Source organism: Rhamphochromis longiceps, linkage group LG11 (genome assembly GCF_057381845.1).
Source record: "Rhamphochromis longiceps isolate RC_006_pf linkage group LG11, R_longiceps_female_GT1.1, whole genome shotgun sequence".
Classification (NCBI taxonomy): Eukaryota; Metazoa; Chordata; class Actinopteri; order Cichliformes; family Cichlidae; genus Rhamphochromis; species Rhamphochromis longiceps.
The window spans coordinates 37,593,050-37,617,238 of record NC_140567.1 but is presented as its reverse complement, the minus strand read 5'-3'; the positions used below and the strand labels follow the sequence as shown (position 1 = coordinate 37,617,238).

The window sequence follows — 24,189 nt, the reverse complement described above, 5'->3', positions numbered from 1 at the left end:
GAGGATCGTGACTTTATTTGTTTAGCCAGTTTCAAAGGTCAATTTATTAAATTCTTTTAATTCTTCGAGTTTAATTCTGGTTTATTTTTAAGGACAATAAATGTTTGCTATATATGTTTTACTTTATAGAAGATAATGAAATCTGAAAATAAATTTATGACAGTTTGAGTCATGGATAAAAACATGGCTGATGACATCGTCAGTTCATCTTTAAGTGATACAATTTACATTTTTAATATAAAAAAATTTAAATATCCAAAGTGTTTCATGTAAAATGGATCAATTAAAGGAGAGTCACTGAGGAGCAAAGGCACCACATAGCAGAACAATTTTCCACAAAGAAAAGACATCTCCACCTTTTTAATGTAAACATGTTATGTTCAGGTAGATCGTGTACGTTTGGTCTAAAAATGTGTTTTTTTCCCCAACACATTTACTTCTTTGAAAGGTCTTCAACGAGAAATTTCTCATTTGCCAAAAGGCTTTCATAGAAGATGTCTTTGCAGGCTGCACTGGCTTTCAGGGGACCACTGTAGAGCTCCCTCATCCTGTCCTGAGAGGTAGGCAGAGCTCTAATTTTGTCATATTGTTCTTGGTCGATAACTCCCTTGTATTGGAGCTCATCCAAAATGGGTGCGATGTTGCTCACTCTCTGGATCAGCTGGACTCTGTGTTTATCCACAAAATGCTTTCCTGGAGAAAAAAGGAAAGAAATGACAATAAAAGTTTACGGTTGTTTATCATGTGAAAATTTTATTCACTTTATTCTCAGCTTTCATAACAAAATGCTTTAAAAAAATCACACTTATTTCATAATTAAAATTAATTAAATGTTAAAAATAGAACATAAATGATGTCTGTAGGAGCCATATGAGTTGTTCCTTTTTGACTAAGTGGGTTGGTTTAAATGGACTCACTGTATTGGTGCACAGGCGTGTGGGGCGTGTTTCATGGGTGTGGTAGATGATAAATGTGGTTGCACTCACCTGTTTACGGCACCTGATGTTGATGAGCAGAAAGGTAAGGTGAGCATGAGGCAAAACTTTCTGTTGACCGCAGCTTGAATGATTTTGATGTATTTTAACTGGAACTTGATGGTTTATGTATATTTATGCACTAATTGATGCCATAGGCCAAGTTGTAGTTTGGTATAGTAGTTAGTGCAGTTCTTTGTGAGTAGCAGTTATTTGTTTGTGCAGTCTGTGCATTTGTTTAATAGTTAATCCCACGTGCTGATTTGTATATTGGACAGCTGCATGTGGAATAAAAGAAGCAAATGGTACAGAAGTGTATTTTATGCTTTTATTGTTGCGTGTCATCTGTATCCTCATGTTTAGCCTGCCGCGGCCATAGTTGGAAGAGCCACAACAAATTGTCAACAGAAAAGTTTATAGGTTTTATTGGATTGTTTATATATAGATGAGTTTTATTGGTGAGAGTCTTATGGTTTGCTGTTGCCTTTGTCCACGCAGCTTTTAGATTAAGCCTTTGGCTACACAATACAGATTTCTTTCAGGAGTCTTATTCCCCTGTTAGGTTTCAGCAGTACAGCTGCACAAGGCGTTGTACTGATTTGCTTTCTAGTTATTGTGCATCAGGCGGCTGAAGCCATTGGCTTGGGAGTACCGCCGCAGTTTGTGTTTAAGACAGTTTGTCTTCCTCACAGCTGACGGTATGGAGGTACATAAATACCCACCGCTAGTATGTACAGAAGACTAGGTTGAGTTAGTTAGGTTTAATAGGCAGATAGAGGGGGATATTGCTCCTGTTAATTGTGTATGTCCAAGGTTGATTGAAGGGAATGTCATCAAGTTGATGTGTTGGGATGAGGCTGTGTGGCATAGGTGCAGTTCAGCGTTTGGATTTTGTAATGTTTTGAAGAAAAATGGAGACACACCAATTAATACAATGTGGTGATGTGGATGGAAAGAAAAGACAGCCGAAATCGACTGCTAAGGCTTTGGAGAATCAGATAGAAAGGCTGCAAACAGAACGTCATACTAAGATTAATAAAATTAAAAAGGTCGTAAAAATTATTAAAGAGTTAAAGCAATCTGAGGATAATGTTTCCACTGTTCAGGCTCAGTTAGAGAATTTGTCTGTGTTGCTTAATGAGGCAACTCGTCTGCATGAAACCTTGCTTCCTTTGCTTCCTCAAGAAGAGCAAGAGAAACAAACTGCTTGGTTTATAAGTGTGAAAGCACATAATACTGAGTTTGTGGAAGAGATAAAGAAATGGCTTCGTGATGCAAAGGGAAACCCTCAGAGCAAAAATCAGGTGTCTGAGCTTGATTTGCCACATTTAAATCCACCTGGTGTTGAGTCTTCTGATGTATTACCTGCTGGAAATGGTTCTGGTGCTTCTAGGCACACCGGGAATGTTGGTAAAGGTGCTGCGATAGATGATGTTAATCCAAGTGATAGCGTCTCTAATGTTGCAAGCAGAAGTTGTAGGAAAAGTAAATCATCACTCAGTGGCTCAATGGTTTCATCTGCCTTGTCAGCACGCATAATGGCAGAAGCTGACATGGCTGCCCTTCTTGTTCGACAGAGGTTGTTGAAAGAAAAGCATGCTTTGGAAGAACAAGAAACACAGCTTAAGAAAAGAAAGGAGCTGCTTGACTTAGAAACTGAAATAGCAGCTTCAGCAGCAGAGGTGAATGTTTTAAAAGTTTCTGAAATGTCCCGAGTCTCAAGTGCGGTTAATGGTAAATCTGATGGAATGAATTCGTATTTAGAACGAGAGCAGGGGCGTTTGGGCGTTTTAAATCCTAACGCTCCTACGTTCAAACCTGTTACCAGAGCCCCAGGCCCACCAGAGGTGTACGAAGACCCCGAACCTCCCTCCACCCGCTCATGTGTAGTGTTGCTGTGTCCTGTTCTAAAGTGCTTTTAAAACATGGCAGGGCATGGCTTCCTGCCAGAGAGCAGCGAGTGTCAGCACGGCCCCTCTTGAGAACCCTCAATGTTTACATGCATTTAAAATTCAGAGGTGGCGCCAGAGGTGAGGCTGGGCGCTGTATAGTGTGTCCACCCCCACAGCCCTATATGTATGTGTGAGTGTGAGTAATGTGGATGTCTAAGTTGTGGAATAACATTTTATGGCCCGCAAGATCATTTTATATAGATTTATTATTATTGTTATGCATGCCCCGGCGATATGGGGTCCTCAGGGACTAGTAAAGCGCTATACAAATACAGGCCATTTACCAATTCAGCAGACGTTTGTCACCAGAGCAAAGCCACAAACTGAAGCTGTTGTGAAAGCAAGTTCTATTGTAGCAGAGGAGCCAAATCAGCCCGGCCATTTACCGAGGGAGAGTTTCTGAAGAGCTGCATGATGAAGCTGTGCAACGTCTTGTGTCCAGACAAAACGCAGATCTTGGCAAATGTGAGCCTGAGCAGAAATACGATTGCTGATCGGGTTGGTGAGATGGCCACTGATTTAAGAACACAGTTGTGTGAAAGAAGCAAAACCTTCATTGCATACTCTCTTGCTGTGGATGAAAGTACAGACATGATGGACATTGCACAGCTGACCATCTTCATCCGTGGAGTGTAAATATTGAACATTAAATCAATGCACGGGACAACGACAGGAAAAGACATGTTTGAAAAAGTATTTCAAAGTGTAACCGACATGAAACTGCCCTGGGACAACAGATGGAGCGCTGGTGTTGTGCAGGATGTAGGATCTAGTAAAGATGCAGGAGAACTGTACGGTGAGTTAACAGCATATCACTGCATCACACACCAGGAAAGGCTGTGTGGTAAAGTCCTAAAAATGGAGCATGTAATGATCACCGTAACACAGACCGTAAATTTGATCTGAGCTAAAGGTGTAAATCAGCGTCAATTTCAGTCTTTTATGTGGGAAATAGATTCAGAGTTTGCCGACATTCCTCATCATACAGAGGTCCGCTGGCTGAGTTGGGGAAAAGTTCTCAACAGTTTTTGAGCTCAGCAAGGAAACCTGTCAGTTCATGGCATGTATGATGCGGTGGAGGCATTTCAAGTGAAGCTGTCACAAATGCACCAGTGCAACCTGCCTCACTTTCCCTGTTGCCGAGTAATGTTGAACAAAGTCGGCGCACTTTGCTCGTCTACATGCGGCTCCAACCTTGTGTTTGCTTTCATTTATTTTTTCTGGGTTTTTTGGCAGCATGTTCATATTTCTAATTTGCATAATTTTGACAGGATCTATTTTTATGGAGAGCAAAATATAAAATAAATACAAAGTTAAAGTTTATTTTAAGTGCATTTATTCTGGAATAATTATTAACAACAGAGTAAACATTCGTAGCCTGTATGATGTCACCAGGTCCAAATTATAACCAGTGTTATAAATCCGTTATAAACACAAAATGGATTTCAGCAAACGTCCTTTCAGCAGAGGTCATTAAGAAGGAGTCTCTCGTGTGTCTGAAGGATTTGGTAGAAGACATCTTTGGAGGCACTGCCAGCTTTCAGGGGACCCCTGTAGAGTTCCCTCATCTTTTCCTGAGAGGTCTGCAGAGCTCTGATTCTGTCATAACTTTCCTGCTGGATAACTTTTTCTTTCAGGAGCTCATCCAGAATCGGCTCGATGTTGCTCACTCTCTGGATCAGCTCCACTCTGTGTTTATCCACAAAGTGGTTTTCTGAGGAAAGATTGCAGAGATTCATCACATATGTTGATAATCAAAGACTAAATCCATGCATAGCTTACATCCTCTGTTACTTATTTCCAAACAGAACTCACTGATATGTGTTAAACATTAAAGACTGATTTATTGTTGTGCTTCTTTTTACTTTGTACATAATCAAATCTAACTCAGTATCTTTCTGCACTAATGTTGTCATACCAAAGGGAACCCACCACAGCCAAACACAAAGTGCAGTTCTTTTTATACACAAATCATGTGAAACATCTTAGCTTGTACTTTACCACTTCTTTGGGATTCATCTGAAAGTGAAACAGATGAACCAGTAAAAATACAGAAACACCGTATTTACTGGGCTGATCTACCAGTAGGCGTTAGCTTTAATAATAACTGTCGTCTAGCTGAATACAGCCACAGATGATGTCGTCTTCACTGCCCTGCACTCTCTCTTCATACATGTGAAATATAACAAACTCTCTCTCAGCAGGCTGTTTGTGAAGCTGACTGGCAGACTCGTCACTCTGGTCTTCAGGAACACATTGTGCAACTGGATACTGGACTTCCTGTCAAACAGGCTGCTGTTCAGATTGTTAATCTTCATGAAGTTAGAAGACAACACAACCATCATCACTCTGTTGGAGGGAATCAGCTGTTCAGGAAAAAGCCTGGGACTCACAAACCCCTCCAGCATGATAAGGAAGTGATTCACAGAGGGCTGAATACATGAATATTATATTTATCTCTGTAAAGAAATAAATATAAGCAGGATTGAGTTTAGTGACTCGCTGCCACCGAGAGCTGAGAGACTGAGAGCTCCTCCTTTAGAATGAAAACTTGAAGACAGAACAAAGTATGTAAGCTAACGAAAAGTAAAATTGTGGCGGGAGAAAAGGTGTGATTGACGGTTCACTAGGATTCATCAGCGTTCTATGTGTCACATTATATAAAACCACAGAACAGGTAACATTGATGAACCTACCAGCCGACTGAGAGCTGACAGCAGCTGCTCCCACTGAGGATCCTGCAGCTGTTAATAAATAACAAGGAAAGTTTTTAATTTCTTAACAAATGTTCAAACTTTTTAACTTTCATTATGCTAGCAAACTGAAACATTTTTCAGTCTTTCAATCAATTTATTGGGAAAACCAGGCTCCCAGTATACAAATTGGTGTCCATCACCACGGATGGTTTGCCACTCAAATGGATTCACTGCCAGGTGCAGGGAGGACAATGTTATTCCGGATTTCCTCAATTACCGCTGCATAATACACCAACAAGCGTTATGCGCAAAATTGCTCCACATGAAAGAGATAATGGATGCAGTCGATACATTCACATGCTACCCTTTTTGGGAAGATGCAGAGGTTGATTCACTCGCATCAAAATTTGAAACACTGTGTAGCTGTTGGCATGATGATATTGTTTATATAATTTAGATCATTTCTTTATCTTGTCAAGGTCCATGTCATCGTTGTAAATTGTTTAAGCTGTACATTATTTATGTCATTTTATGTAGTTCAAGTTATGGTGCTTTTATTTTTAAGGTCAAGCCTGCTTACAAGTCTTGTTGTCTCCTTTTTGGAAGCCTAAGAAAACACCTGCAAGCAGGTAGCAAGAATGAGCCGTAATGCTCTTTATTGAAAGTTAAGTGGAATGGACTTTAACTAGACACTTATAAGGAACCCTCAGAAGAATGGGGAGTAATTCCCTTTTTGCAGCATGCAGCCAACAAGGTATTTATTGATTTTATCTTTGTTTTCTTGTACAGTGTCGTTTTAGGTGCTGTGTCTTACGTTGAGTGTTTATTTTCTTAATGCTGTGTAGTTTCCACAGTGGCTTAGGAGAGAAGTCTTCGAATGAACCAATGAAGAAAAACAGGTGAATTATACACTGTTTCACCGGAACTTTTCTGAAATAGAGGATGAGATTTTGACACTAAGCTGAGTTTAAGTCCAGGGCTAACGGACAGTTCTGGAACTTGCAGAGGAAAAGTACCCCAACATTAGGAAATGTGTTACCTCCTTGACTGCAGCTGCACTTATTCATGTGAGTCAGCCTTTTCCCAGAAGATTATTAAGTCCAAATACCGTTCCACCATGACTGATGATTATTTGAAAGTGTACTTGAGGCTGACTATCAGCAGCTACCGTCTGGACTGTGCATCCCTGGTTGATTCCATTCAGTGCAAGTCATCAGAGTAAGGTAATATCAAAAAATGTACAGAGTTGTGTTGTGTAATATGGGTTCATACAGTTATGCAACATGCCTGAATGAATACTCCATATGTTTATAAATAAATATATGTTTTGCATTTTCATAGTAGGTCAATCATTTTGACTTGGTCATTTCATAAGTCGCTCGCATGCTGAAAAAGTGTGTGCACCCCTGATTTAAATTCTCAGATTTCTAAATGAAGTCCTCTCCTCCTCAGGCACAAGTTGCAGCAGTATGAAATACGACCAACAATTAACAGTGGAGTCATTAAGCGCTGGAATTGGGCTATGGCATGGATGAGCAACGTCTCTGGATTAACAACAAATTTTGGTAAATTTTGGTAAACTTGTGAAATTTAAACCAAAGAAAACTCACTACTGTAAAATGTTAAATGCAGTTATTATACAAATAATTTGAAATATCTTACCTTGTGCTTGATCAGTGCTTTGGTATTCGGCTGAAAATAATCAAGGAACATAAAATGTATAAATATAAAATTTTAAAGAAACTTTACTCCAATCCATCGGCCATATTTAAGTATTTTGTTATGATCTTTAATTTGTGTTGTTTCTCATTTTAATCTTCAATATTTTATGTTGTAATTTAATATATTACGCTCTATAAATTCATCCCGCTTTGTTCTATTGTGTTGTTTGTAGGTGTAATAAAACGGTGTGCACTGGGCCACCGTGTGGTGATGAAAGGTTGGACAAGTAAGCAACACTTTTCTGACCGTCACTGTTTATAGCTGTTTTAGGTATAATATCAGGAAAATGTCAACGGGGCTCCAACCAGAGATATCTGTTCTGTAGTTTTGGGTTTTGCGTGGAATAAATAACATGTTTCCTGTTTTACATTCGCCTTGTTTCTTCCTACAGAATAAGACACAAACTATCTTAGAAAAGGACGAGTCAGAAAATGTACGTCCTGCAGAAGCGGCAAAGAAGGACCGAAGATTGCTGCTACATATAGCTTACTGACAATGTTGAGCTAACATGTAATTGTACTCATTTAATACAATAAAGTGATGATAAATTTGAAAATGTAAAGTTAACCTTTTCGAACTGTACAGGTCCATACTGGCTGAAGATCTTTTTTTGATGTGAGTTTAAGGTGGAAGTTTCCATCTGGATTTTCAGTGTAAACTTCAAAGAAATTTGGCTTTCCACTTGGATATCTGAGCTTTAAATCCTGTTAAAGAAAGAAAGAGCAACGGGAAAGAGAGAGGTATGGTATGGATATTTGTAAGTTACTATTTCTGCCTTTACTACTCCACAGTGATATTTCAAAAGCTGCAGCTTCAGCAGGTTCTCAAAGCTTTCCACCTTCTCTCGTCCACAAATGGACTGCTGGTCTGCACCGGCCTATGGTTCATGCATCTGATCCAGTTCCAGCATCATCCTGTATCCATGTTTTCTCTCATCATTCATGTTTTTTCTTTTCCTGGTTCAAAGTCACTCAAATGTTAAAGTCCTGGTAAGTCAGCATATAGCTGGTGGTGTATCAAAGCCTTTTGTATCTTTTGTCATGTTTCTGCTCCTGCTAACAAGCGTTTCACTCTCTGAGCTTCATCAAACTTCAATCTCTTCTGTCTGCTCTCCATTCACCATCCAGGACTCCAGCCTCTGATGTAGGCTCGGTCTCTATTGTGCTTGTGCCTTCTTTTTGCTACGATCACTTAGTATATCCTATTTATTATAATATATTACACTCATTTTCTGTGCTTTGGTCATGCTTGAGCTAACAATACTGTTTTCATTCTATGGAGTCAAACTTCCCTGCCACAGTAAGAGCAATCTTACTGTGGCAGGAGCTCTGCCACAAAGTTCAGAGAGGAATGGAAAAACCAATAGAAGAATATTAACCATATTAGATGGTTAGGAACAGCTAGTTTCAGCAGCCGCTCCACCATCCTAGAAAAGTCCATTTCCTGGAACGGTTTCATTGAGTTCTGAACACTTTATGGATCAGTGCAGACAGATGTTCATCCAGATGTTTGTCTTAAAAAAGAGAAAATAACAAAAATGGAAATAAGTGTTTAATAAAAGCTAATCGAGCTTTAAAAAAAATACAGAGAGATCAACAACAAAAAAAAGTTACATTTAAACCTGCTGAACATCATTTTCTGCTCGTCAACAATGCTCTCTTTGCTCTGTAAATCTGACTGTTTCTAATATGAACTGAAGCAGAAACACTTTTATGATTTTAACATGTTTTGTCTTTATCTTACTTTGAGCTTCTGAGCTGCTGTCTGTCAGCCTCTGAGCCAGATCAGTCCTCTCCATCTCCTTTAAGACCTCCACGATCTTCTCCACTGACTGTTGGCCAAAAGTCCTCACCATCAAAAACACCACGTCCTGCACATCCTGCAGGTGTGACATCTCAGGCGGACTCATGGGGCTCATTGAGCCATGTTTTCTTCTCAGGATCTCGATGAAGTCTCTGACCTCGCTGCCTCTCAGATCAGCCAGTGTCTCCAAAAGCAGCTCAATAAGAGACTCCATCGTTTCCACCTGGTAAAAACAGAGGTCACATGACAGCGATGCACCATTCAAATATCTGTTTGATTGTTAATCAACAGAAACATTTTAGTGTGCTAAAAATAAATTCATGTTTGAATCCAATTCTTTCTAAAAACCTGAAAAGATGACCTTTGACCTTCAAAGCTGCGTCTTTTTAAGGTCATGACCGGTCGACCAGATGTAGAGCAGAAAATAACCTCCATGAACATCTGGTGCTCGGTGGGTACCTGCTTGGATTGGTTTTTTATTTCTTGGCTCATTTTTTCCTCTTTTTGAAGGATTTAATTTTCATGAACAGGTTTGTGACTCTGTTTTACTGCCTGACTGTAACTCTGTCAAAGACTGAGCTACAAAAACTGCAGTGAGTCTCCTGATTTTACAAACAGAGGGGAGCTTTAACTGCTCACATCTTTACTGATAAACAGAAAGACTTGAGTTTAATCTGCTTTTAAAATGTAAATAAGGTTTAATATTTCTATACCAATCATGTATAAAACTCATGTGTACATGACAAAGCTGCAGCTTGAATCTCATGTGTATGATTTGTGTTTAAGATGAAGATCATTTTCAGTCTTCATCTACTGAATCAAAGCTGAACTGTGTGAAGTCGACTGATGTGACGTTACTCACTCTCTGGCTCAGTGGAGGAAACTGTTTGTCTGAGGAGAAAAGAAAGAGAAAAAGTCAGATTAGAAACTGTTTTATCATCAGGCTTTATGAGGATTTAGAACATGAAAGATTTCACATCAAAGTGACACTTAAACCTCGTTAACTCGTTAATAATGATTTTAGAGAGAGGCCTAACTTTGTGAATGAGAGCACACACAGGATACTCTGATCGCTGATCACTTTTATGTGTGTGTGTGTGTGTGTACATACAATTATTGAAGTTAACTCAGAAAGATCAATTGGAGAAAAGAGTCTAACTTAACATCAATGGTACTAAGAGTAGCTGTAGATAATATTACATCTGTGGGATGATTATTGGTAATTTTTTCTCTAATGATTAAAATTTTATTTGTGAAGAAGTTCATGAAGTCATTACTAGTTAACGTTAAAGGGATGGTTGGCTCAACAGAGCTCTGACTGTTTGTCAGCCTGGCTACAGAGCTGAAGAGAAACCTGCGGTTGTTCTTATTTTCTTCAATCAGTGATGAATAGTAAGATGTTCTGGCTTTGCGGAGGGCTTTCTTATAAAGCAGCAAACTATTTCTCCAGGCTAAATGATGATCCTCTAAATCTGTGACACACCATTTCCTCTCCAGCTTACGACTTTACAGAGCATGTGACCTCTGTAACTGTCTAACTGTTAATAAGAAGAGTTTCAGTGGTTTGTTGTAATTGTGAAGTCCTGAAACAGTCACATAATATCACTGCACACCGGCTATAAGCTGCTATTATTTTGTAGTGTGCTGTGTTTGAGCCTCCTGTAATGAGCCAGCCTGCCTGACCTGCACATATTCTGCTCTAATCCACGTTATAAAAAGCAGCACGAAAATATAAACGTCTTTGTTCATCATTCACTACACAACACAGAGTCAAGAGATTTTTCTATCAGTCAGCACCTGGTTTCATATGAATGTGATAAACTATGTGCAGTATTCTCACATATTTAATTCTTTGTTCTCTTATTTGTGGTTCCTGAGGTGATACCTGATAATCTCTGCACCAGATCAGTCCTGTTCATCTTCATTAAAGCCTTTCTGGTCTCCTCCACACTCTCTCCTCTGTACGTCTCCACCATCAGCTTCACTACATCCTGTGTGTTTGATGTTTTCAGTCGGCCCCTTGGCTCGGATGATAGATCTTTCTCCAGTTCAGTGAGTGACTTGAACTCAGCAAAGTCCTCTGGACTCAACTGGTTCAGTGTTTCAATGAGCAGCTTCTTAGTCGTCATAGTTACCACCTGGAAAATGAAGAAATCATATTATACATGAAGGACAGCATGTCTGCTGTTTGTTCATTTGATGGATGGAAACTGACTGCTTTGTATTTCACTAATGACAACATTACTGACATGGACGTTTGTTACTTTTCTATCACCCAAATGAAAGCTGTGATTGGACGTGAACGTCAAACATCAGCTTGAAACTTGAGTAAAATTGTGTAATAAAAACATGCAACACAGCAGCGTGAGTGTGTGAGTTTGAGTTCAGCTTGTTGGAAAGGCCCTCCACAACAGTTTCGTTTTCAAATCTGCCTCCTTGCAACAATGAATTGCCCACCCCTGGTTTATACAAACTCTTTCAAATTAAAAGCCCTCTAGATTCTCACAGGTGAGAAACACTTTAATTCTCAACAAGGCTTTTATTTACTTACATGAAGAAGCCTTTTAAAAACAAGCGTGTCCATGCTCACAGGTGTACACACGGGGACTCACACACACAAACTACACCCTTTTTGGCTCCTACCTCAAAGCACACTGTGCGCTGTCGATCTTACGTGCTGCACAATAAGGTTTAATATTTACTATTTACTGTTATATTCACATATATCATCATGATGTTGTTTATTGTATTGCTCTCGTCTTCTTCTGCTTGTTTTCTTTTTTCTTTCTCAACAGGTGATCCAGGTAAAAAAAAAAAAAAAACTCTTTCTCTCCCTCTCTTTCTTTCATTCTTTCTCCCTGTCCTATCCCCCAGTCATGTCTGTCCCGTCTGTAACAACCAAAAATAAAATAAATACATAATTATAATGAAGGTCAATCAAATGGACAAATATGGCAAGGCCATGATGATCCAATTGGTAAAGTAAAGCATCTTTCTTGGCCTTCAGGCAACAATTCTGATGGCTAAAGATCCAAACGGGACACACACAAAAAAAAAAGTCTTTCCTGGAGAAATTTGAGGTTGCAGATGTTTCAGGGCTGAAGCCTTATCATATGTGTGCTCTTTGGTCCAGGTCGGACAATGTATGACAGAGTGAGAGGCAATAAGATTTTCATGGCGAATCATAGAAATTCGCCGTGGCGCCACGGCCTCACCGTGTTCCGAAAACTCAAAAGCTCCGCAGTTTAACATGGCCCGGGTGATATTCTGGGTTAGGCTCTTTGAAAAGATCAGGACAGAAGGACGTGGATAGGTGCCTTTATTGAACAGCAGGACATCACACACTAACTTGTTGTTTTCTTAGCGTGCAGAAACTACCCTTTTTTGTTGTTATATATTGGTCAACCAAGAACTAGCCCTGTAATGGGCACTTCTGTATTTTACCACTGGGGGGCAACAATTCACTCTATTACATTCCTCCCCTTTTAGATTTGTAATTGAAATAAGCAACCCTTTAAAGAATGTATTTCACTGCCCCCACCAAAAGAAATATTCTGTGGCCCTTACGAACAAAGAACAAATGTAGCCATTACTTTTATTATTAAACTGTTCACTTCTAAAATAACTGGCAGTAAATAGCTAAAACATAACTCTACATTTGCAAAGATTCAGTCTCTTTGGGGGAACTCTGCGTCTCTCTGGGTATCTGCGTTCCACAGATGGGCTTTGGGTGGTTTCTGGGGTGGATACTGGTGGTTCATCGGTTGTCTGTTTAGGTGGTTCAGGAGGTAAGGGGTGTGATGTTAAAATCCCAGGTGGACTTGGTGGTATCTCTGGAACAACACCGTCCATAATCACTTCTGGCCGTCCCTCCGAAACCGGTGAAAATATAACTGGGGGTTTCTCCACAGTCTGTCTCCATGGTAACAGGTGGTCCACATGTATTGTGCGTGTTCTCTGTCCCTCTTGTATCAGGTAAGTAACACTTCCCATTTTCTTCAGAACCGTTCCCTGAGTCCATTTTGTTTCCCCCCCCCCTGAAGTTTCGGATACGCACAGTGTCTCCCTCCGAAAAAACACGAACAGGTTGGGTTTTGTAATCATGGTGTCGCTTCTGCTCAGACTGTTTCTGTTCAATGTGTCTGCTTAGTTCAGGTTTCAGCAGGCTGAAGCGAGTCCGGATCTGACGTTTCAGGAACAACTCTGCTGGTGTACGACCCGTCACAGTGTGCGGTGTACTGCGATACATGATAAGGAAGTTTGCCAAACGATGACTGAGTGGCAATCTGGCCTTACCATCTGCTTCCAGCACATTCTTCATCAGGGATCGTTTCAGGATTTGTACTGACCTCTCTGCTGCCCCGTTTGATGCAGGATGATAGGCAGGAACAGCTGTGTGTCTGATTCCATTTAACTCCAAAAACTGATTGAATTCCTTTGACACAAGTTGAGGTCCATTGTCTGAAACAAGCTCTTCTGGAAGTCCATATGAAGCAAATAACCCTCTCAAAACCTCAATGGTGTTGTGTGAGGTAATGGATGGCATAGGGAACACTTCCAACCATTTTAAATGACTGTCAATGACAACTAAAAAGTACTGCTTGCCTTTTTCAGCGAAATCAATGTAAATCCGTTGCCAAACTCTCTCAGGCCACTTCCACGGATGGAGTGGTGCAACAGGTGGTGACTTCTGTACAGCCTGACAGACTGAGCAGCTTTGAACCAGTTCTTGTATATCACCATCACAGCCTGGCCACCACAGGTAACTGCGAGCGTGTGCTTTCATACGACAGATACCTGGATGTTCATGATGCAGGTCTTCCAGCACTTTCTGTTGGTAAACTGGTGGAATGATGACCCGTTGTCCCCAAAGAACATGTAAATGTCCAGTTTTGTTTATTGATCTAAGCCTGAACAGCTAGGCGTAGTGTCCAGTAGAGGGCTCTGTTGTTTAGTTAGCGGCAAGCTGCACTTCCAGCTCAGACCGGTTTTTGTGGCGCACATGTCCCAGTTGGCAGCTCTCAATGAAGCGTGAACCAGCGTGATACCGGACTCTAGCGAAATTAACAATTTGCAGCCCTTGGAATGCGGAGTACGTTTTAAGTGCGGTACATGTTTTAAGTTGTATTTCTTTGCTTAACTGATATTTTGTTGTATTTTCTGCTTTATTTGAGTTCATAGTTGTAATAAGCGTCTAAGAAAATGTATTTTGTGTTTCTGTTTAGTTTTCACGGTGCATTGGTGCACCTCAGCACTGTTAGATTCTGAATGAATCTCAAAGTAAAAATTACTGCACCCGTCGAGGCTCTCTCTATTTATTCCTTAGTCCGAGGGACTGCTACAGTGAAAACTCGATCGCTGAATGAAGGCTTCTTGCTAGCTCCCGTGCCAGATGAGTGCAGCCCGTGCCACGAGGTGGGTCCGTGTGTCAGCTGTGAGAGATTTCTACACCAGTCAAGATCATCTTTGCTTCGTCGCCTACCTCCCCTTTGAACTCTGATGGTCACTTTACAAAGGTCCAGGTATTATGCCCATTAAGGACTTTGCTGATAACAAAGTTAAAATGTCTGCACACTAATTCAGAGTTACTTGCCTTAAATATTTTTGTTGTTACAGCCTTAAAGGTATACTGCATTGCACTGAGTAATTACAATCTTTAAATTGTATGGGTTTATTCTTCTTGAAAGCAACGTTATGGTGTATCAGCAGTATTTACAGTTACATTTTGTCTAATATGTGGATGCTAATCTGTTTATTTATGTGATGTAAACGTCTGATGTGAGCATTGTTTCCAAAAGTAACACTCACATAAGTTTAAGTCCAGACGTTATCGCATAGAGCAGGGCTGCCCAATCCCAGTCCTCGAGAGCTACTATCCTGGAGCTTTTAGATGCATCCCTACTCCAACACAGCTGAATCAAAGCATACTGTCAGTGATCTCATCCCTGTACGACCCACTAGGGTTCGTAGCTCCCTTCACCTTAAGAGGCAAAGGTATCCTACAGGAACTGTGTCGCAGAGGCATTGAATGGGATGACCCCCTTCCTGACAACTTACGTTCACGGTGGGAGGACTGGAAAGATGGGTTGGAAAGACTAAAATCGGTTGCAGTGCCTAGATGTTACCACCCACCAGAACTAACAGACATTGTAAAGGTGGAACTGCACCACTTTTGTGATGCTAGTGATTTAGGATATGGCTTCATGCTCCTACATTAGGTACCTCAGCAACGAGAAGGTCCACTGTAGTCTTGTTATGGCTAAGGCAAGAGTCGCACCTACCAAGGTGACAAGTATCCCACGATTAGAACTCTCAGCCGCAGTCACATCAGCCAGAATGAGCAGCATGCTAAAAGCAGAGCTTCAGATGTGCATTAATGAAGAGTTCTTTTGGACTGACTCCCAAGTAGTCTTAGCTTGTATTAACAATGAGGCACAACGGTTCCACGTCTTCGTTGCCAACCGTGTTCAGTTAATTAGGCAAACTACAGATCCCAAACAGTGGCACTACATTGACACAGCTCAGAATCCTGCAGATTACGCCTCTAGAGGGCTCAGTGCATCAGAAATCATGTCAACATGTTGGTTGTCTGGTCCAAAGTTTCTGTGGGAACATGACATTTCATATGCACCCAGCCCCTCAGCTGTGTTGTTAGCAGGGGATCCAGAAGTCAAAGCAGTCAAAGCTCTCACAACTCAAACAAGTGAACAAGACAATATCCTCAGCCGTTTGTCAAGGTTTTCAAGCTGGTCAATGCTCCTTAAAGTGGTTGCAAGGATAAAAAGATTGAGATCCAGCAAAGCCCAGTATGGAAACTTTGTAACAGTAGATGAACGGAAAACAGCTGCTGACACAATAATAAAGCTCCTTCAGCAGCAGGCCTTTTCTCAAGAGATGGAAGTGTTGAAGGTGGGAGATAACCTTCCGAGTTCAAGTCCCCTCTTTAGAGTAGATCCAGTACTAGATCAAGGACTTCTCCGTGTTGGAGGAAGACTGAAGAAGTCAACACTCTGTCAGGGACTTAAGCACCCCATCATCCTCCCGAAAGACCATCACATTACAAAGTTGATCATTGCTCATTTTCATGCACAGATTTGTCATCAAGGTAGAAGCCAAACTCTCATGGAAATCAGATCGAACGGATTTTGGGTGATTGGTGGGAGCAAGGAAGTTGCAAAACTAATAAGCAAATGTGTTCAATGTCGAAAACTAAGACGTTCACCAGAAGAACAACGCATGTCTGAACTTCCAAAGGAACGAGTTGAAATCTCAGATCCTTTCATGTATTGTGGAATGGACTGTTTCGGACCATTTGTCACAAAACAAGGTCGCAAAGCGCATAAAAGATACGGACTCCTCTTTACTTGTCTTTCCTCACGTGCAGTCCACATTGAGATGCTTGAGGATCTTTCTACTGACTCTTTCATCAATGCTCTGAGATGTTTCATCAGCTTAAGAGGAGCTGTTTGTAAGTTGTACAGTGACCAGGGTACAAACTTTATTGGAGCCAAAAATGAGCTAAGAGAGTCTCTTAAACAATGTGACACAGATGCCTTAGAAGCATTCCTTGCCAATAAACAGTGTGAGTTCGTCTTCAATGCCCCATCTGCTAGCCATGCTGGGGGTGTGTGGGAACGACAGATTCGAACCATCCGCAATGTTCTCAATGCCACCATTGCTCAATGCCAAGGCAGGCTGGATGACAGCTCTCTAAGAACTCTATTCTATGAGGCGATGTTTATCGTTAATGGTCGACCACTGAGCGTCGATGGAATCAATGATCCTAAATCTCCTGAACCTCTAACTCCAAATCACCTAATATTGATGAAATCAAAGGTTGCACTGCCTCCACCAGGAAAGTTTGTGAAAGAGGACTTATATGCAAGGAAACGTTGGCGCAGAGTCCAGTATCTCACTGAGCAGTTTTGGAGTAGATGGAAAAGAGAGTACCTTCTGAACATATCTACGAGACAGAAATGGCACGTACCACGTCGAAATCTTAAAGTCAATGACATAGTCATTATCAAAGAAGACATGCTTCCCAGAAATCAGTGGCAACTGGCTCGAGTGGTTGAAGCACCAGAAGAAGATGACGGTTTGGTCCGCAGAGTCAAGCTTCAAGTTGGCGATCGAGGCTTAATAAAGAAGCAGGGAACAGCACACAAACCTCACGTAGTTGAGCGACCTGTTCAAAAGCTTGTAGTTCTATTAGAAAATAACTAATTGATGTTTCAATCAATACTGTCACATCAGGCGTATTTTTGCGAAAGTTTATTGATGATGTATTTGAAATTGTGTTCGTTCTTGTAGTAATGTCCATATGTTAAAGCTGGAAATCATGTAAAGAATGTTGTTTGTTATACATGATTTGGTGGGAGTGTAAATGTCCAGTTTTGTTTATTGATCTAAGCCTGAACAGCTAGGCGTAGTGTCCAGTAGAGGGCTCTGTTGTTTAGTTAGCGGCAAGCTGCACTTCCAGCTCAGACCGGTTTTTGTGGCGCACATGTCCCAGTAGGCAGCTCTCAATGAAGCGTGAAGCAGCGTGATACCGGACTCTAGCGAAATTAACAATTTGCAGCCCTTGGAATGCGGAGCGAGGTACATGTTTTAAGTTGTATTTCTTTGCTTAACTGATATTTTGTTGTATTTTCTGCTTTATTTGAGTTCATATTTGTAATAAGCGTCTAAGAAAATGTATTTTGTGTTTCTGTTTAGTTTTCACGGTGCATTGGTGCACCTCAGCACTGTTAGATTCTGAATGAATCTCAAAGTAAAAATTACTGCACCCGTCGAGGCTCTCTCTCTTTATTCCTTGGTCCGAGGGACTGCTACAGAACACATCCTTATTCTGCTGACAGCTCGTGTCTGCGTGTAAAGTAAGGCTTAAGTGATTCGTCTTGCATATAACTCGGCCACCCATTCATGGTGTAGCTCCAGACCTTGCTGAGGATTGGATCCTTCATGGTTGCTCTCTCAATGTCTTTAGCTACTATTGGTAGCTCTTCCACATGTGAGAAATAGAAGATACTTCCCTCCTCTGCAATGTTGTCTGGCGTATTCCGAGGTAGACGTGACAATGCATCTGCATTAGCATGTTCAGCTATCTTCTATATTCAATGTCATAGTTGTATGCCATTAGAATAAGAGCCCAGCGTTGCATTCTTAGTGCAGCGAGTGTTGGGACAGCTGACTTTGGCCCTAGTATAGCCAGCAGTGGCTTATGATCTGTTATGAGGGTGAATTTCCTTCCATACAGATATTTATGGAATTTCTTTACTCCGAAAATTATGGCAAGGGCCTCTTTTTCTATCTGGGCATACTTTCGCTCAGCTTCAGTTAATGTTCTTGATGCGAAAGCCACAGGCCTTTCCTCTCCATTTTCAATGACATGAGAAATGACTGCGCCCAATCCATAAGGTGATGCATCGCAGGCTAACTTCAATGGCAGATTTGTGCTGTAGTGGACCAACACTTTGTTCTGCAGCAGTAGACTTTTTGCATTCCTGAATGCTTTTGCACATTCCATGGTCCAAATCCATTTAGCATCTTTTCTCAACAGGTTATGCAAAGGCTGAAGAATGGTGGATGGATTTTCCAAAAATCGACTGTAGTAATTTAGAAGACCAAGAAAGGACTTCAGTTCAGTGACGTTTGTTGGTTCTGGTGCATTTGCTATGGCTGCTACCTTTTCCTCTAAAGGATGCAGACCATCCCTGTCAATACGATGTCCCAGGTACTCCACACTGCTCTGAAGAAAGTGGCACTTGGAAAGCTTCACTCTGACACCATGCTTCTCCAGACGTGTGAGTACTTCCTCCAACCTCTTCAAATGATCCCTTTCAGATGAAGCAGTGATGAGGATGTCATCCAAAAAGCAGGTCACATGCTCCATCCCCTGAAGGATTTGATCCATCACAGACTGGAAAAGAGCCGGAGCACTGGAAACACCATAGCTGAGGCGATTGTACTTATAGAGACCTTTATGTGTGTTGATGACCAGATACTTCTCTGATTCTTCATCCAACTGTAGCTGCTGATAGGCATGAGAAAGGTCAAGTTTACTGAAGGATGTTCCTCCAGCTAAAGTAGCAAACAAATCTTCCGTATTAGGAAGTGGATATCTTTCCTCTTCAACACACTGGTTGACACTGACTTTGTAGTCACCACATATCCTAATTGTTTTGTCTGCTTTTGGCAAAGTAACAATAGGGGATGCCCACTCACTTTTCTCAACCTTTGAAATAACCTTCACCTTTTCCAATCTGTCCAGCTCCTTTTCCACAGCTTCTTTTAGTGCATAAGGAACTGGGCGAGCTTTACAGAAAATTGGTGCAGTGTTTGGTTTAGTGTGGATTCTAGCTTTAAATCCCTTTATGCAGCCTTGGTCATCCGAAAACACTGCCTGATGGCGCTGAATCACTTCTAGTACTCCTGGCTTTGCTTCTTTCTGCACCAGTACCTTGTGTACTGTGAAAATCTGTTTCCAGTTCAGCTGTAGTTTCTTTAACCAGTTTCGTCCAATCAGAGCTGGTCTGTCTCCCTGAACAACGATCAGTGGTAGGGTGATGTTTTGAGTCCCATACTGTACTGGTAACATAATATATCCACGCACAGCAATGTGTTGGCCTGAGTAGGACTTGAGCTTTAGCCCACTGGCTGGTTTTATAGGGAAATGAGTGAGATGCATCTGATAATACTTGTCTGATACCACCGACACTGCTGATCCTGTATCCAGCAGCATGGTGGTGTTCTTGTTCCCAAGCGCAACATCCACTGTGTATCCCTTCTCACTGGAGGTGATGGAGTACATTGAATATACTCCAAAAAGTTCAGCTTCATCATTCCTACTTGAGCATTCATCCTCAGTTTCCAAATACTGAGTTTGCTGACTGAATTTTTTATTCCAGCAAGCACGTGCAATGTGTCCTATTTTTGCACAAACATGACACTTTTCACTCTTAAATTTGCACTCACGTGCTGAATGCTTTCCACCACAATAATAACATGGTTGCTTCATTCCTGTGTTTTTTTTAGGTCCCTTCCAGTTCTTTGGCTTGTTATTGCCCTCTTGCCTGTTCTGTCCTTTCCATCCTTTGTTGAAAAAATTTGGAGCATTTGTCAAGGCATTTACGTGGTGAGGGTCCTGGCGTCCTGAGAACTCCATCGTATTTTTCGAAGCGAGTTCCATGATGGAAAATCATTCTTCAGTGTTTGTGAAGCAGCTTAGTGTGAGGCACTGTTCTCCCGCTGCTTTCTCTCACTTTCTGTAAACGCTGAGGCGGAAAAACTTCCGCGTTTCTGGGTCTCTCTCCTCCCAGCTGTCAGCCCGCCTGGATAACGGAGGCGCCTTGATGCGACTGTTGTTCTAATTTTGCGCCATAGAAATAAACCGAGTTGAAATAGATGTTACCGCCTTTCCATCAACGTTACCTTTGGCTCAGGTATGAGTAGAAAGAGTGACGTCGTGTCTCTTTAATCAGTCTCTGCATCTCCAAAGCAACAACGGATACACCCCCAGATAGCAAGGAGACATTGAACAGATGTTGATTTTCCATCTGAACCATCAGAATCGTCAGGATTGAAATGTTAACACAAAACCAATGTTGAAACAACATTGAAATGCTGATGAAACCTGACACTGACATTGAAATAACATTGATTCACTGTTGTTCTGTCATCGTTGATTGTTGATCTATTTATAGTTGACAAGTTGACAACAATCACGTTGAAAAACCAATGATTTATGGTTGAGCGGGAAATTGAAGCTGCAACCACTTGGACTATTCCATAGCACCCCTCTCAGTGGTACATCCCTCCAGGTAACCATTGTCTTGTACAGTAGAGCGGGACATTCGATTTACTCTCAGCGGAATTGACCGGAGAAGGCATCAGTTCATGCATTGCACTGGCCCGCACCACGATTAGTATAAGGTAAGAATGAATGAATTTTCTTCTATTCGTTATTTCCACGGTCGCATTTGAATAACAGTAAAAAAAAAAACTGGTTAATGTACAGTTTCGGACAAAATGTGGGAGCCCGAAATCGTGTCTACTTTCATCATACAATCCGGCAACAAGTAAATTGCACTGCGAACAAAGTCTATCAACAAAGAAAACATTTTCGTTTCATACTTTTCTGTTATATTCCCTTACAAAACTAGCTTTAACGCTTCGAGGGTTCCTTTGTTCTTGCCGTCGCCTCGGCGCTTGACCCAGACTTTCACTCTGTAGTTGCTTTTTAGCATAGTACTACAAAAAAATTGTAAATCTGTGATATATGATTGATAAGCGTAACGGTAACTGTATAAATGTGTTCAATGACTTTGTTACTTTTAATGATTGGAGAGCACCCGCTTCGATTCGCACTCAATAGTTGGGTTGCGGTCACGTGGTTCTGATGACGTGCGGAGGCAGCGCGATTTTTGAGTGGAGGGCGGAAGTAAACATGGAGGACACTGTGGAGAGTCAGGAGAGCAGCTATTGTGCAACTTTAGACCCCGTTTCTCGGGAGAGATATAAACAGATAGTTAAAAAAATATATCGGACGTGATCCGTATTCTTTGAAAATGTCCGAATACACCACAGAAGTAAAGGATTTGCCTACTATCGAGGCTGTGGATATCACCAACTACTTGGTCCTCCAGACTTCTTACTACACTAGGCAGCAAATGAAAGCTTTCAAGAGTCTGGAGGCGTACAATTTTTTTTGTCAGCGGGTGGGTCCACAACCTTGGAACAAAACGTCTCCGTGATGGATACAGTTTGGTGTTTGCAAGGGTGAGTGTTTGTTCTTATATTGCTTTATCTTAAACACGCTAACAGTTAGCGGTAGCGGCTTTAACGTCAACAAACATGCCACATCCTTAGGACTTCGTTAGAGTGACAGTTGTTTGTTTCAAGGTAAACCATTCAACACATCGATGCTGTTCTGCCTTAAGCTTCATTCTTTTCTCTCGTTTGAGAACTGATTCCGATCTGGGTTTTCGTTCGTAGCCGAGATTGACCGTCGGAGCCCAGTCCTCCGACTCTTCGTCATCCAAAGCACTTGGGCAGCCTATAGTCCCAATCAAGTCAATATTAGACTACTAACTTAAAAGCACTAAGTAAACGAGAATTTAACGACAACCTAATGCTAATAAGTTCGTTTGCAAACATAACATTACCTCTGACGAAGTGGTCGCTGCAGACACGGGCATTGGCAGACTCTGCTCCTCCCGACTGTAAACGTAAATTTAAAATCCATTTTTTCCTACGTTTTTCGGTTAGAATTTTCCATTTTTCTCCTCTTCGTTGGGCTATTTTTGGTACCCTAAAATACCGTTTATCAGTTTCTCTGGTCGACCTACTGGAGCATCCGTAAACACAACAGGACATAGGCATTTTGCGTACTGTCTGTCTGTGATTTTGCGCTTATCTTTTTCACTTCCGACCGCCAGTCAAATTTCGCGCTTTACGTCGACGTCTACGTCAAATGAAACCTAGCTAATAGCTAGTAGCTAGGTTTCATTTGACGTAGACGTGACGTCGACGTTACTTTACGTTGCACGCTCACCTAACTTTACGTTGCACGCTCACCTAACTTTACGTTGCACGCTCACCTACCTTGCGTTTCCACCTTTTGTCCACACTGTGTGTGCAAACCTGGTAAAAACCTATAGTAAACGTTTGACCTCTGTTATTGCCAACAAAGGTTATGTTACAAAGTATTGAGTTGTATTTTTGTTATTGACCAAATACTTATTTTCCACCCTGATTTATGAATAAATTCTTTACAAATCCTACCATGTGAATTCATGGATTTATTTTTTTCACATTTTGTCTCTCACAGTTGAAGTGTACCTCTGGTGCAAATTACTGACCTCTGTCATCATTTTAAGTGGGGGAACTTGCACAATCGGTGGCTGACTAAATACTTTTTTTGCCCCACTGTTTAAGAATCCTGAGCGTTCATAAGGACGCAGAGGGGTACCTTTCGCATTACTATGAATCATCTGTGGCCGTGAAGCTGTGAATGAGTTTTATCCATAAATCATCCAAAGCCTCATTAATCTGTTTTTCAATGTCATCATCTTATTGTAACTTGAAACATAGTGACAAAGATTTACTGTCCTTAAAAAAATAAACCAAAATTAAACTCTCACGTTTTTCTTGTTCATTTTGATGATTAATTAAAACGTTTTATAATTTAATCTTTGAAATAAAATCTTTATTTTTATCAAATGATTTATTCAAATAATAATGCAGTGTACATTATGGAGGGACGGGGGAGGCAGAAAATCAGAATATTCATTCAAAAAAATATAGTGGTAAAACACTGGGAACAATTTCTGCACAAGATTTTAAATTATGTTTAAAGGTCACAGACTTTACCGCGGAGGAGGCGCTTCGGTGGTTCTGGAGATCCTGAAACAAATCGACAGCAGCGCAGAGGTAAGAATCTGCGATTAGATTCATATTTTAAACCCGACACAAACCGCTGCGCTAGCTCGGTGTCAGGGTTTGAAGACTGAGTGTTAGATTATTGTATCGTACGGAGCGAAACCTAACGGCTGATCGCCTAATAATGAGCAACTACTGGAAGGACCGCTGACGTATCCGCACATCTGTACAACAAATAAAGTTTAAAACGGAAGCAAAAATGTTTGAAAAACAAAACAAAATAAACAAAAAACTTCCCGCTCGTCTTTGCTCTTTTTTCAGTTTCACTTCCGTTCTTCAGAGCCTCTCGATTTTACCCCCCAGTCCCCGTTTATAACAGCTAACAGAGTCACTGATCCTTACACCGTCCGAGAACATTTTATTCCCAAATCGCAGTTTTAAAACGCAGTTTGGCGAATTTGTGCGAGTTGCCTACAACGTATTTCCACGACGGTGTTTCAGCTCATATTTGTCCCCAGTGTGATTCCACAGTGTTCCAGATGTTGCTTCCGCAGGTTGATCATTTTCACTGCCTCTGACTGCAGATGTCGTGCGGTTTGACAGGATTAAAGACCTCGGATGAAGAAAAACGTTGTGGAATAAGGTGCAGGTTTATGAGAGAGA

At 41.1% G+C, this 24,189-nt stretch overlaps 2 protein-coding genes across 7 annotated transcripts; both read right to left on the bottom strand.

Moving 5' to 3' along the window:
* Nucleotides 1-357: 357 nt before the first annotated feature.
* On the bottom strand, nt 358-700 carry LOC146659949 (apoptosis-associated speck-like protein containing a CARD; the record flags this gene model as incomplete). Its single annotated transcript, XM_085423937.1, has 1 exon — nt 358-700. A coding segment is annotated over one exon (267 nt), but the record flags the coding sequence as incomplete, so codon positions are not given.
* Nucleotides 701-4,539: 3,839 nt separating this feature from the next.
* On the bottom strand, nt 4,540-23,497 carry LOC146659948 (uncharacterized). 6 transcript variants are annotated; one of them, XM_085423928.1, is made up of 7 exons: nt 22,311-23,497; nt 11,033-11,285; nt 10,010-10,038; nt 9,088-9,370; nt 7,913-8,857; nt 5,623-7,314; nt 4,540-4,640 (listed from the first exon to the last, which is right to left on the bottom strand). In XM_085423928.1, the coding sequence occupies exons 1-5, from the start codon at nt 22,341-22,343 to the stop codon at nt 8,799-8,801; spliced, it is 657 nt and encodes a 218-aa protein (XP_085280054.1). In that variant the 5' UTR covers nt 22,344-23,497; the 3' UTR covers nt 4,540-4,640; nt 5,623-7,314; nt 7,913-8,798. The 6 variants fall into 6 exon arrangements, 5 of the variants coding, with proteins under 5 accessions (XP_085280054.1, XP_085280056.1, XP_085280057.1 ...); XM_085423930.1 differs by having other exon boundaries at nt 5,623-8,048; nt 8,183-8,857; XM_085423931.1 differs by having other exon boundaries at nt 5,623-8,048; nt 8,723-8,857.
* Nucleotides 23,498-24,189: the final 692 nt, after the last annotated feature.